This window comes from Pelobates fuscus, chromosome 3 (genome assembly GCF_036172605.1).
Source record: "Pelobates fuscus isolate aPelFus1 chromosome 3, aPelFus1.pri, whole genome shotgun sequence".
Lineage (NCBI taxonomy): Eukaryota > Metazoa > Chordata > Amphibia > Anura > Pelobatidae > Pelobates > Pelobates fuscus.
The window spans coordinates 196300684-196316244 of NC_086319.1; the positions used below are offsets into that span (position 1 = coordinate 196300684).

Genomic DNA, 15561 nt, shown 5'->3' on the forward strand with positions numbered 1-15561 from the left:
TAGTACTTTCAGAAAAGTACTACTCCTTCCTACCCCCATTGCTTGTAATGCAGCAGATGTGGGCATATCTGTTAAACTAAAAAAAAACTGTGATTCGTCCCGTGGGTATCAGTTGCTTGGTAGACATTAAAAATATAATGAGGGGTGGACTGATCACTGTCCACCCTCTGCCCACACCCATGTCTAGCGTCTGGGGATCTTAGCTATAATATTAAAGTGGGGAGGACCTAGTGTTCTCCTCAAGGGCCGCACCCTTCTTATGGGTCAGGGCCTTAATTATAATATTCAGTGGGGACCCATTTTCCCACCTCCTGCATGTTAGGTGAAGGCATAGGGCGGTTTTAAACCTCTGTTGTAGTAATATGGGGGTCAATATTTACTATTTTAATGGGACGGCTGTCTAAGAAGAGCTGGCCAGCCACCACATGGTTAACCATTATAATCCTGAGGGCGATTTAACTATTTGCCCACTGGGTGCTAGCACTGTCAGTTGGCCAATAATACTTCAAATGGCATAAAAGCAAGTAAACAACAATTTGTTAATATCCTGCTGAAATGTATTTATCAATATCAATGCTTTGTAAATCTTCAGAATCCTATACTTTGTATAGGATTTGGATGCAAAACAGAGATTTTAATCAGGACATCAAATGTATCCAGACAATTGCTGTAGTTTCACTCGGGCTGACAATAGCATGCGTTTAAATTTGTATTCTCTATTAACTATTAACTATAGCGTGAATCGGCAATAATCAAATAATTGTAATCTTTTGTCTTATTCTGTAGGACCTTATGGCAGATCTGAAATCAGAAGTTTCTGGTACTCTGGGCAAAGTGATCCTCGGTCTTATGCTAACTCCTGCCCAGTTTGATGCCAAACAGATAAACAAAGCCATTGCGGTATTTCTTTTTTTTCTTATTTTCACAACTTTGCTTCAGTGTTTTTAATAAATCTTCTGTATTGTTACATAGTTACATAGTAATATAAATTTAAAAATACTTGTATTAATTGTTACAACCCTAAATAATATGATGCATTACCCTCTACTGCAATAAGCAAATGTTAAAAATGTAACTACATTTTGCTAAATGTGAATTATTTGAGCTATTTAATGCATGAGAAATTTAACAGGAGAAAAACAATAGCCCAAAAGCATAGGAGAAAGTATCTTTCTTGTAACCAGTTAGAAAGTGACATCATTTTCTCAATGTTTCAACATAAATTTACCTTTTTGGTTGTACATCTCTTCTCACAGCTGAGCTCTCTACTTTTGTTTGTATTATTTGTTTGAGCAGGTCTGTGAAGGCAAAGCTTTACAGCAAAATTCAATTAAGTTTAAATACTAAATATTAAATGATTCTGCATTCTGGTGCCTTTTGAATGTCACAGTTAAATTGGCCAAGAGCCCCTTGGCAATATTCAATACTTGAATTGTCATATATTTTTTATATAATGAGGTTCAAATAGTTGTGTGATGCAGTAGCATTGGTGCGTGTAACAGTGGAGCGGCATTATTACTAAATGTCTTTTAAAAAGTAAGGATTTTAGCCCAAAATGGTCATAATAGGGCAGTCCCACCGTATATGGAGGAGGTAGCAGCTGCAGCGATGAGGCTACAGAGTGTAACAGTTAGGGGGCTTATACCTGATGGAAAGAAGATTATAGGCTGACTATTGGAGTTTTCCAGGGGATTGCACAGTGCTGAGTTGGTTCATCGATCTTTTACCATTGAATATGGTTTAATGTAGTCTTCACTGCGTCTTCCCATCCCATTCAGAATTTTTCTCTGCTATTTTATTTGTTATTTCTGAATGATGCCCCCAATTATAATGATTTAACTTCATACCTGGGATCCTCCGCCAAACACCGGTCACCACCTCGCTAAGAGCGCTTTGCATTGAGGTAAATCCTGCATGGCGGGATGTGACTAGTGTCTGGCAGAAGTTCAGGTAAAAAGTCAATCCATTCGCAAACACTCTCACTACATACATTAAGGGATTATGGTGCTTGGAGTGTTCCTTTAATAAAACATTCTCTTTTTGTAGAGAGGTTGGGTTGCACTGAACACATGGCTTGAATGTTGTATTCCAATAACAACCATTGCTTTTAAAGGCCCACTGCATACAGTTAGGGACGTTACATATTGCAAATGAATAACACAGTGACATTTTTGTGTTTCCTATATAGTCTGTTGAAGCAATAACTATAAAATGGTACAACTTTCTAATGCTAAAATTCTTTCATTAAAAATATTGGTGACCTGTGGCTTTAATAAGATGATTAAAATCACAAGTTAGTCTCCTGCCCTTGTAAATATATAGCTAAAACCCATAGATCCCTTACTACAACCAAACATCACCCAGGCAGTGATTACATTCTTTGTACTTACAGGGGGCAGGAACGGATGAAAATGCCCTCATTGAAATCTTGGCCACAAGAACAAATGCAGACATCCATGCCATAAATCAGGCTTATCAGGAAGGTAAGACGATGAAATACAATTTAGAAACATGATCTCCCCCTAATGAAATTAAGGCAAATCGTGGATTATTCAGGTGTCTTTACTAAAGCAACAATTCAGTTGAATTCAAGTGAATTCAAGATTAATTTCATCTGCCAAAGTGGCTGATCTGGAAGCATAGATTGTGTATTATTGGAAAGCATAGATTGTGTATTATTGGAAATGAAGGTGCTCAATACAAAATGCAAAACAATCACCGGTCTACAATTATGATACATTATTGAATAAAATAACAGGAGTTTTTTAAAGAATATCTACCAAAATAAAGATAGACTATAAGATGGTTTGATTTTTTTCGAAGCTGAGATGTTTTTATTTTTTGTTACACGTATTGGTCAAACATTTTGTCTTCCATTGTTATAGCTGAGTAAACAACAACAAATCCCACAGGTTTACCTACGACAATAAAAGATACCACAACCCTGTAAAACAAAATGTAATATCATATATCGTACATTTGTCCTTTTAACATTGTTTGTCTTCCTCTTTCCAAACAGCTTATCATAAGTCCCTGGAAGATGCTGTACGATCTGACACATCCGGACATTTCAAACGTATCCTTGTATCACTGTCATCGGTTGGTAGTCCACTTACCATGTATTTCCAAACCATGTTCTTGACATGATAAAGAATGATATGCCCATATCAAAGAAAATAGATCATTCACTGAGAAAAACACCACAAACAGAAATTGCAGTACTAGAAATCTATACTATTACCCCCATTTTTACAAATCTCTACCTGGTGATCTTGTAAGAAGTAGCCACAGAGCTGTGCCTTTAGCTGCACTGATAGTTTCTTCTCCCACCTATTATACTCTAGCTCACATAGTTGGGCTCCTGGTCTCTAATAAAATGGAGCTGTTAAAGGAAGTATGAAAAAAAATAAAGAAAAAAACATTCCATGAAGGGAAAGAGCCTGCTGGCTACTGGACATCCATCATTAAGATGGATCTCTAGAAAGTACGAGGTTGTTGCCAGCAGAGGCGAAGTGAATCTTGTATTTAAATGTTCACCTCCTGTATTGTTATACTTCTTTTCAACCTATAGGAGGAGCAACCTAGCACCGAATAAATAAATGTACCATGTCATTTGCCAATAATGAAATAATAATGCTGTGCAATGAACTCATAAATGTGTATTTCTATAAATCAATAAGGAGCTATAGATGCCTATATGTGTTTTAATGATAAAGTACAAGATTGCCAAGATGAGAGGATTATCTGAAATGTTTGTGTACCAATGATATATTTTAAATTTACTGTCAATACACTTGCAAACATGATTGCCATTGTGAAACAATAGGACAACGTGGAGTGGGACTATTTATTTAAAAAGTATATCTGTCTCCTGTTAGGGTAACCGAGATGAAAATAATGAGGATTTGGATAAAGCAAGTGAGGATGCCAAGGTGAGATCACAATACATTCATTCTTATAAAATGGTCACACACACAAAAAAAATCACCTTTAAATGTATCAAATTTGTCCAGGTGCCTGTAGTGTCTCTTTAAAGGACCACTATAGTGCCAGGAAAACATACTCGTTTTCCTGGCACTGTAGTGCCCTGAGGGTGCCCCCATCCTCAGGGACCCCCTCCCGCCGGCCTCTGGGGAGAGTAAAGGGTTAAAACTTACCTTTATTCCAGCGCCGGGCGGGGAGATCTCCTCCTCCTCTCCGCCTCCGATCCTCCCTTTAGGCTGAATGCGCATGCGCGGCAAGAGCTGCGCGCGCATTCAGCCGGTCTCATAGGAAAGCATTTACAATGCTTTCCTATGGACGCTTGCGTGCTCTCACTGTGATTTTCACAGTGAGAATCACACAAGCGCCTCTAGCGGCTGTCAGTGAGACAGCCACTAGAGGATTTGGAGGCTGGATTAACCCTATTATAAACATAGCAGTTTCTCTGAAACTGCTATGTTTATAAAAAAAAAAAAAGGGTTAATCCTAGAGGGACCTGGCACCCAGACCACTTCATGAAGCTGAAGTGGTCTGGGTGCCTAGAGTGGTCCTTTAATGCTACTTTGTTATAGCTGCAGTTGAGTTCTTTATATAACCTCTATAAAACTGTTCCATGTACCCCAATAAGAATAATCAAAAACCCACATTTTTGCAAATCATATTGTTGAAAATGTTTATATTGTTAAATGTCAGTGACATGTCAGTATGGTTGAAGAACACAGAATTAGCCTAACCATGTCTTGAAGCAGTTAATTTAAATTTGTGTATTAACCTTACCCTTTTTCTCTTCATTCTGCCTATAGGTTCTTGCTTCAGTCTTGGTGAGTAAATGCCCATGTCAATTATACTCTCTGTGTCATGAGAGCTTTTCTATAAATCCATATATTACAACCTATAAAAATTCATGGCTAATCTGGGGTTTAGCATGCTTTGTGTTTTGATTGTCATTACTCTTAAATGCTATATGCATTATTATTTTTTTAAATATTAATTTTTTTTTGTCTGATATTGATCAACCATTGTTTTGAATCAATCATTTTGTGTAGGAAGTGTCTGATTCTGGATCAGGTGATGCTAGCTCCTTGGAAACACGCTTTATGACCATCCTGTGCACTCGGAGCTATCCACATCTAAGAAGAGGTCAGTCACAACCCTTCTGAAGATCTATGCATGAGACTCTGCTGTCTATTCATTGTTATTATTATTAAACTTTTACTGCATATATGCTACATGTGAAACTGGTGATTCACCTTATGTAATCCATTGGGTCATTGGGTGGATTCAATGGCCTGGCCTCCACTACAAATAAGCCTACTAATATTCTCCTACTCATACAAACTTCAACACTCTAGAAGGCTTCAGCTGATATCAGGTTCTATACGCAATAGAAAACTAAATAGCATGTTGGTAATGTTATTGACAATTAGAAAATTTCAAAGGAGGAAAAATATTTTTACATTCAAGTAGATTTTGGAGTTGATTTTAGTCTTTGTTTAAATAAATCTTATTTGGCTTTTTAGCTAACAACAATATATGTAAGTTACCACTTATCTTGGCGGATTTCCTGGGTGCCAACACCCAGCTCCATGTAAGCTGTTAAAATTAGCACCAAAGTGGGGGGAGGGGGGGAGGAGGGGGGGGGTGGGAGCTAACCAACAATCAGACTAGACGCATGTCGCCTCAGGTCCTGCTAAACTTCGCTTTAAAGCTGATTTTTCACGCACCTGGGCCCTTGAAAACACCTCAAAGGGAAACAATACACCATGGGAAAGCACTCCCGAAAATTCCGAGGGCATATCGAGAGCCAAACCTGAGATATTTGCATGCTTCTATCGCAGCCATGTAGGCCCAATATGGCAGAGTTATGGCCTAAATCGCCACAAGATTTCCTCTCGGCCTCGGAGGACGAGGACCTCGAACTGTCGGAAGCACCATCCCCTCGCCGCAGCAGCAGGGTATAACCAAGACCCGAACCTCCCCTGTTTTTCAAAACAGATCTTACCTCCATGGTGACAGACCTCAAAGCATTCTTTGCCTCAGAGATGGCGGTGCTGAGGGAAGACTTGGGCACGCTGACGGGACTCATCAAAGCCACAGAGGAAGATATCCATGACATACGGATTAAACATGATTCAACAGCAGAGAAACTACTGGAGGTTACCAACACGTGTGCGGAGAGGACAACACGCGACAACATTACCTGAAGGTGCGGGGCATACCTGACACCATTGACTCAGCAGAAATTCCGCAATTCATTCGGAGGCTACCTTACCACCTAAACAGGCGCAGGGACTATCTTTAGGTGGACTCTACAGAATCCCGGGAAGGCCCAATGCCAACACCCTGACACCCAATGATGTCATCTTCAAATCCAGGTCTGATAAAGACACACTACTGAAGGCAATCAGGGGTTCAACACCTTATATTTTTGAGGCACAATCTTTAAGTTTTTTCCAAGACCTGAGTCGCCCAAAGCTGCAGTGGTGCTCATCACTGAAGGGGGTAACTTCACAGCTACGGTCAGCCGCCATCACTTACAACTGGGGACACCCGTGAGCCCTTATAGCTGAAAAAGATGTCCGACGCTTTCGACTGACATCTGCATCTGAAGCTGACATGTTCCTGCACTCACTGGGACTTTCTGACCCTGCCACAGCAACCAACTCCACCAGAATGGCACACCAGTGGGACAAGACTAATATGGTGATCTTCCAACCAGCAGGCTCATCGGCCCCTGGCTGAAGCTACCTACAGGGGCGCTTAACTCACCAACACTACTGTATATGATTTTCAGTTTTTTGTTTTTTTCATTTAATATGTTAGCATTGTTTACCGTTATGAAACTTATGACTCAGACCTTTTAGTATGTGGTTCCATGCCCTCTTGGTCCCACTGACCATTTCACTATCCACTATGGTTAGCACCTAATTAACCCTTGATGTGCTTTGCAATCACCTCTCCCCGTCATCCCCCCCCCTCCCCCTTAAGTTCCAGGGATATGGAGCTTCTTACTCTTCAGATCAGCCTCTCACATATCACACAAATATTGCAACCTCCACATGGGGCTTATGAATCCAGCACTCACTCTCTTAGGTTGTCCTATCGTACTCACAAGCCCTGAGACCCGTACTACAGTAGCATTACCTATGGCGGCCTACCAGACGGGCAAGCACGGTACTGGCTTTAGACCCATTTGCACCCTGACGCATATAGCCACAGAAATATTTTTAAAGGCCCTGAAGCAAACGCAGGCCAAATCTGCCCGGGTATAACTAATGGACACCAGATCTACCCATGTGTGGGATCTCGCAAATACATATTACAGCATTTCAACAAAAAAACGAAAGAGCATAATCTATCCTAATTAAACACATCCATAATAAAATTGCCACATAAAATACAACATATAATATATATTATTAAAAAGATAAAATAACATGAAAGGGCGGGGCTTGGGAGCTGAGCTGAACGGACGCCATTTCCAACAGCTCCCGACCTTGCAACGATAATCTTGAAAATATCACAAGCATCTTAATCCTCTCGCCGACATCAACCCCACTCCGAGCATTGGGTAACCGAGAGGAGGCGACTAATGCCCTTCTTTCACCAAACGAAGCCGGGAAAGGTGAAACTTAAACACCGGGCCTACCTCACTCCCACGAGATACGGCCTGGGGTCTCTCCTAGACGGCATCGAGACGGAATACAGCCCGGACTTGGAGGAGACGACCCCCACACCACACAGCAGTCCCACTGCAAGCATGGGGCGCCGCACGCAAAAACAGCACCCGACATCGGCAGCAGACCAACCGAACATCGGGGAAATGCTGCAACGACATGCACCCTCCAAAATGGCCGCCACGAGATCCTCCACAGTAGGCCTCCCGCCGGCGCTACCAGAGCGGGCTCACTCACCGGAGCTAAGTCCTGAGGACAAGCGACCCAAATCACCCCTGGTTGGCACAGAGCTAAGCGAGAACATGTTTGCTACGAAACAAGACCTACAAACATGGATGCAGGAGATTCAATCCCTACTGGCCGCGGATATTGGTACCCTCAAGACGGACGTACGTAAAACCGCGGAGAGGGTGAGTGCCATGGAAGGGGACATGCAATCACTGACAAGTGGGACATCAAATCTCACTGCAGCCCTGCAATCCCTGCAGACAGCCCACCAAGCACTAGCGACCCAGGTGGCCACCCAGGAGGACCGCCTGCGTCGCAACCATATCAAGCTCAGGGGAGTCCCACAAGGAATCACCCCAGAGGAGTTGCCCCACTTTGTGAGGAGGCTTTTAACCTCCATACTACCGCCAGCCACAGCCAGAAAACTCACCCTAGAGGGCGTATTTCGTCTGCCAGCAGGGAACAACACACCAGCCGCGGAGGCTAGAGACGTTATACTAAAATGTGCTACAACACATGATAAAGCAGCAATACTGGCAGCAATTAAAGGCAAGACTCCCCTACCGTTCGAAAACTCCAACCTGCTCTTCTTCCAGGACCTCACTCGAGCGACACTACACTGGCGGAGATCGCTAAAACACTTAACGGGACGCCTGAGAACCGCAGGCATTCAGTACAAATGGGGCATGCCGCGGACCCTGCTGATTCCGCACAACGGGACCGTTCATAGAGCCATGTCGGAGGCAGACATTCTTGCAATCCTACCACTCCTGGGACTATCGGACGCTCCCCAGTCAACAGTCCAGACAGGACCATCCCGGATGGGAGATACAGCCACTACGAGACCATTTACCCCCCGATCCCCAAGCACCGGCTCGGAAACCTGACGCAACTTGCAAGCAGACATAGCCAACCCGGCTCAAGCGGACTCTAAAACACCTGCACACTGAACTGTTACTCTTCTTATATCTTTGATTGGTTATTTTGTTTTACCTGTTATTACCTCCGTTATTAACCCACACACTCTGTGCCACTCATTCACCCACGCACTCATTCACCCACGCACTAAGTGATAGTCACACACACAGAGACAACCATAAGAGACCTCACCAACGCAGGGAAGCTCCAGACAAGCTACCTACACCTCCTCCCCCCCCCCCCCCCGCTGTCCCCCTAGGTTAGGGGACCTCAACACCGTGGAAAGAGCTGTGACCCCACGATGACACTACTTTATAGCCGACTGGCTCACAGAGATTGACCACAGCCAAAGTAGCACCACGGGTAGACCACCCATGCCTTCTCATGAACACCACAAACCAGTGCACTTACACATAGTAACTCATAGCCTCATTAAGAGTAAAAACATATGACCTTAACTACGAAGAGCAGCAATAGGGGCTAATACTACTACACAAAGGGTTATACACCCTGAACCATATGTAAGCACTAATACACACAACCGTTACATAACATGTTATAAAAAAGAAAAATTTGTGCTGAACAACTTGACTACATACCGTGAAATGCATATTCTAACCTCTTGTATTTGTCAGTATATTGCATGAAACCAAATAACGCACAAACAAAATAAAGAATTTATAAAAAAAAATAACATGAAAACACTGGAATACAAAGGACGGAAAAAATATACAGAGGATATTGCTCTATATTATAAGTACATTTGACTAAGGAGGTTCTAGTTCCTATAGAACAGGAGTGAAAATGATCAACAGTAGATTCTCCAAATATAACCATAAATCATTAGATTATTTGAGCTGCAGATCATAGAGATAGTTACTTTTCAGTAAAGCTGTCCACATACATGTGGAATTTATTCTCTGGTGGGTTAACTAATAGACAGATAGTTTAGAGTTCACCAAACCTCAGGTTTGAATAATTTATCATCCTTGGGTAATCCTTCTCTCTCATTTAATCTAGTTAGTTTAGTTTATTGTTTTTTTTTTTCTTTATTTGGACTTGTCTTTGTTGCTCACTCTGCATTGCTCTTTAGTACTTACGGTATATATCTTTCCAATTCTGTCTTGTTAGTTTTCCAGGAGTTTATTAAGCAGACAAACCATGATGTGGAACACACCATAAAGAAAGAAATGTCAGGAGATGTAAAGAGTGCTTTTGTAGCTATAGGTGAGTTCTCAACACAGTTCTTAGATGCATCTACATATGTTTTGGTAATTATAATATCTAAATGTGCAAAAAAATGTGTGTTTGTCTCATTAAATGCCCAATAGTCACGTGAGGCCTTGGTATTTTGGATTTAACAAAAAATGTCCCTATTCGTTAAGTGGTGAAGCAGTGAAGAGATTGCAAACAATCAACATACATTTTATTAGAGCCATTATCATTATCAAATTCTACAGTTTTAAATAATTTAATAAACAACTGACAACACTTTTTAGCAAATGAATGTATACCCTACGCTCTGACCCCGCACAGGGAGAGGGAAAGGAAGAGTGGGAGGGAGGTAAAAGAGTAGGAGTGAGGGTGGGATGAAAATATATATCAGCATGGGGATAGGGAAGCTGGAGGGTACAAATAATGTGGGAGGAAGAGGAGACAAGAGCTTCTCCCTTGCAGGAGCTCTTTCTGCAAGGGAGAAGCTGTTACATCTGTCAGTAGCATGCTGTACACGCTAGTGACAGACGTAAATTATGCACTGAATCCAGATCCGTATCCAGTGCCGAGCAATCTCAGAGGTGGAAACAGGTAAGTGAAAAAAGGGTTTTAACCTTTTCAAAGCCAGGCGGGAGGGTGGGAGTACGTAAGTCGAGGATGTTGTAGCATTAGGAATACAGTTTCATATTTCTAATGCTATAATGTTCCTTTAAGTTAACATACAGTACTGGCTGAAGGTCAGATATTATCAGACAGAAACAAGACAAGGATTGTGAGCCCTAAGTCTTTAACACAAAAATATTTTATGTCTTTTTGGATTGCTGATTTTCCACTTTTTTACTTCTCTAGTGCGCAGTGTGAAAAATAAGCCAGCCTTCTTTGCAGAACAACTCAAGAAAGCGATGAAGGTACGGTTAATCTTTTGTCATACTTTAAAGGGACACTATAGTCACCTTAACAACTTTAGCTTAATGGAGCAGTTTTAGTGTATAGATTATGCTTCTCAGGTTTAACTGCTCAATTCACTGCCATTTAGGCGTTAAATCACTTTGTTTCTGTTTATGCAGCCCTTGACTTTGATTGACAGAGCCTGCATGAAAAAAAAAAATGGTTTCACTTTTAATCAGATGTAAATTACCTTAAACAATTGTATCTCTTTCTCTGTAAATTGAACTTTAATCACATACAGGAGGCTCTTGCAGGGTCTAGCAGGCTATTAACATAGCAGGCAACAAGAAAATCTAAATTAAACAGCACTTGCAATGAAGGAAGGATAAACATTAGATGACTCTTTACAGGAAGTGTTTAGGAAGGCTGTGCAAGTCACATGCAGGGAGGTGTGACTAGGGTTCATAAACAAAGTGATTTAACTCCTAAATGACAGAGAATTGAGCAGTGAGACTGCAGGGACATGATCTGTACATCAAAACTGCTTCATTAAGCTAAAGTTGTTTTGGTGACTATAGTGTCCCTTTAATGAATGCTAAACCATAATGGGATGTTTATAGCTTTCTGATTTTGACTTTATCATCCATGCATTTTGTGAAAGATTGTATTGGTTCTATTCTTTCCTCTACACACAGTCATGGGAAAACACAAAGATTTGTTTGAGTCCATTTATTGCAAAGCATACATTTGTAGCTTCCTGGAAAGGGCCAATGATTTTAAACAATGTCTTGGTTATTTAATTTAATACTTGTTTCAAAGTTGAATATCATTTTGAATGTACCTAATCTTGCATTTAAGCAATCATTCAATCCTTTAACAACAATTACACCATCATTTTCTAAAAAGAGATATATTTTTAAAAATGAGTATGAAAGATTAGTTTAACCATGTTTAAAGGATCATTTACCAGGCAACAGGGATAAATATATGAACAAATGGAAAATGAATCCATGGATATAAATAAATATGAAACACATATCCTTCAAAACACTGCTCACCTGATCACAGTTTGAAAATACCTTTTTTTTTTTTTGTTATAAGTACTTTGTATTTCCTTTTGGCTGTATTTGCCCCTGTGTATTATAGCTGTCATGTTGGAATATTGGAATATATATACCTGACTTTTTTATACCTTAAGAATAAAGTAGAAAATTGAGAGTGAATTCAAGGTGCATTTTATATTAATTCAAAATGAGCGAGACCTGCATTTGGATAAACAAAAGTGCAGTGACGGTTTAAATGTTTTCTAACATAAGGCCCTGTCAGCCCTAGATAATCACAAGATGTTCCTCCAAAAAAGAAGAAACAATAGTCTAATTACTGCTCAGGCTGTTGTTCTAAAGCCCCTGAAGGAGAGGACCTATGTTTACAATGTTTGGAAGACGTGGCAGAATGACAATCTGGAGATGCAGTTTCTACAGGAATCAGATTAATTTATCCACAACTATGGATTAATTAATAAACTTGGTCAGATATACCCTGAACATTAGTATAGAGAAGGCTCAAATGTCAGGATGTCTGACATCTATTTTGAAGACTTAAAGACATTATCTAATCAGAATGGGCAAAACAGAAATAAAGGTTGTTCTTTTAATCCAAGTTGACCAAAAATACCCCTTTTGTCCAAAGGAGTCTAAACCATGGGGTGCAGTTCCTAAGGTAGATGGTGCAGTCATGAGATTGGCAAAGAAAGCTATTCTACATATTGACAGAGTGACATAACTGAAGGAGCCTATGTAGAAAAGATTGAACTCAGACCTGAGAAAGCATATCTGGCATGAGGTTCTTAATGCAGTTCTTTAGACTTCTGTTTTAATACCTTACACCTCCTTGGGATCTTCAGACAGTCTTGCAAGTCCTATCGGACTCACCTTTTGAACCTTTGGAAGAGATAGAATTCTCTTTGCTTTCTTTAAAACCTCTGCTACTGGCTCCGATTATATCAGCTAGAAGGGTTTCTAAATTGCATAAAGTTTTGGTTCCCAGGCCATACTTTCTTTCCAATGTAGTCTCTATATTCCACCTTCAACATGAGATAGTGTTGCTTCATTCTTTTCCAATCCTAAGTCTCCACAAGAATGTTCATGGAATAAAATTGATGCAGACTTTTCATCTTTCCTTCTGAGATATGCAAAGGGGAAGCAGCTTTCAAGACTACAATCTGTAGTGGACACATTTTCCAAAGTGGACTCATTTACGAGAGGATTGGCACTTTTCTGGGTTTCTAGGACAAAGATGCTGGTCCTCAGACCTCACTTTTGCCAAGTACTATAAACTTGATCTAATTTTGGAAAAGGTATTCTGGCCTTGGTGGTTTTTCATGACTAATAAAGTTTCTTTGCATTATATAAATCTCTTGGTGTTTCTTTTCACTCAATTCTGTGGAGGGTGGATAGTACCCATAATGGATGCTGCCATGTTTAACCAGAAAAGCAGAAAATTAATTACATTCTTGCTGTAATTTCCTTTTCCTGGCTATGTTACATGGTAACATCACGCTCCCTCCTTTCGAGGTTGATTTGTATACAGCTTTCTAACATACTGAGGAGCTCAGAGAGGAGGTTCTTTTTATCTGTAGTTAATTGATTAATTTATCATCTCTCAGGTTAGAGACGAGCTACCCTTAAGTGATACTGCCATGTAACATAACCAAGAAAAAGAAAATTACAGCAAGTATATCATCAATTTTCTACCTTAGTGAATAACCCTGTAAGTTTGTGCAGTATTCAGTGCTAGCACTATATTATTACTTTCAGTACTGACTGCGTTCCACTGCTAAATTCAAAGGAAATGTATCTCTATCTGTTTCTTTTCCAGGGGGCTGGTACAGATGAAAGGACACTTAACAGGATTTTGATTTCCAGGAGTGAAACTGACTTATTGAACATCCGTCATGAGTTTAAGACTATGTACGAGAAGTCTCTGCATCATTGTATTGAGGTGAGCAACAAAACTGAGGTTAATCTTATAGGACCATTTTGTGGGTGTGGGGTGACAAAATAAGCACATGTGTGACTAAATATTAGTTCTCTTTTTACTTACATTCACCAAAGATGTGAGGACACTAGAAATGGAAAGATTTTGCACTGAAAAAGTTAAATATAAGAAAAGTTCAAGTAAAAAAAGTAGTATCTGTATCCATAAACAACCACTAAATTGAGCAAAAGTCCTCTCTGACTTTGTTCAATGAAAAAAGTAAATATACACCTCACGCAACAACTCCTGCAGAGCGAACAGAATGAATGAGGCTTTTTCTCCAGGAAACTGGTTAGTGTTATGTATATATATTTATTATATATAATGTTTTCTCTTAGTCAGTATTCTTCACTTACTATGTTAAAGAACACATTTATGTTAAAACTAAGAGCTTACCAGTATAATCAAAGGGATAAGTCTTAAATCTCTGTTAAATAGAATTCACTGTAAGTGAAGGACCTACTTGACTACAGAGAGGGTGAATAGGATAGTTTTGTTAAGCAGGCACAACATTCTTGTAAAATTGCAAAAATAATCTTTTAGAACTTTAGAACTGCCCTATCAATTTTTTTTTGGCATATTTAGCGTGTTTTTCCTCTTCCAAACTTTAGCGTTGCTGAACTTTCCAACACGGAACTAAAACTTGTGGTATGCTTATGAGCCAGGGAGGAAGAAACAATACTATCAGTAATCATTTCGGCTCTAAGCCATGCATTGATTTAATTAGTGTGATATGGATGGATAGATGGGTGAATGGATTCACTATTTATTATTCTGTTTTACAGAGTGAAACCTCTGGGGACTACCGCAAAGCCCTGCTGGCCATCTGCGGTGGAGATGACTAAGTTGCTAATACCTGTCACACTGAACCCAGATCAGTGGTTTTCAAGAGTTCATGTACCAAAGTCTTTGCAGTGGATAGAATACTGAATCTACTGAGCACCAGTGAAAAGATATCCTCACAAAGCAAAGAAAGTGCACCAAAGATATAATGGGGATTGGGGAGGGAGGGAGACTGGGAGGGAGAGGCTGAAAATGGGGTAGTTTTTTTTAAATTCCAAGACTTTAGCAAATGGGTTGAAGCTACCTTGTCCAATAATTGTAGATCTTTCCTGAATAAAGGAGGACCCAACCTAGATCGAATAAAACATTTAATGATGGCATATCGCATGGACATTCCTTTTTTTTTCTTCAGTTTCTTTGTTTCTCTAGATAAGTTTGAAATACAGAAAGAAATACAGGAGAAAAAGTAAGTAAGTGAGAGTGCTGTAAGCTGGAACATCAAATGTCAAGACCTACTTAATGCAGCATACCTACATATTAGAGCAACTCCCCATTTCACATAAGAGATGGTGACCTTCTCCACAGGACTGGTAGAGATATTGTATTAGTGGTTGTGTGGACAGCCATTAGAGGGATTTCCAAGATATTTTTTGCAGGCCCTATGTTCAGCGTCTCCAAACTCTTGTGCATGGAGAAGTTGACTACTCACCGTAGAGATGCATTACATAGTTACATAGGCTGAAAAGAGACATGCATCAGACATGCACTGCAGAATGGCAGTCGTCAGATCTCTCCTTGGATCAAGAAGCGATTACCCACATATTAAAAATTACAA

General features: G+C 40.2%; 1 protein-coding gene across 1 annotated transcript in view; it reads left to right on the forward strand.

Moving 5' to 3' along the window:
• The window catches only part of ANXA6 (annexin A6), a 75519-nt gene extending 60409 nt beyond the window's left edge, over positions 1-15110 (forward strand). Inside the window, exons 17-26 of the mRNA XM_063447870.1 lie at positions 787-900; positions 2393-2483; positions 3020-3099; positions 3879-3932; positions 4785-4802; positions 5028-5121; positions 9936-10031; positions 10869-10927; positions 13785-13907; positions 14729-15110. Coding sequence (XP_063303940.1) covers positions 787-900; positions 2393-2483; positions 3020-3099; positions 3879-3932; positions 4785-4802; positions 5028-5121; positions 9936-10031; positions 10869-10927; positions 13785-13907; positions 14729-14788 — 789 coding nt within the window. The 3' untranslated portion in view covers positions 14789-15110. The remainder of the gene's footprint in view (positions 1-786; positions 901-2392; positions 2484-3019; positions 3100-3878; positions 3933-4784; positions 4803-5027; positions 5122-9935; positions 10032-10868; positions 10928-13784; positions 13908-14728) is intronic.
• Positions 15111-15561: the final 451 nt, after the last annotated feature.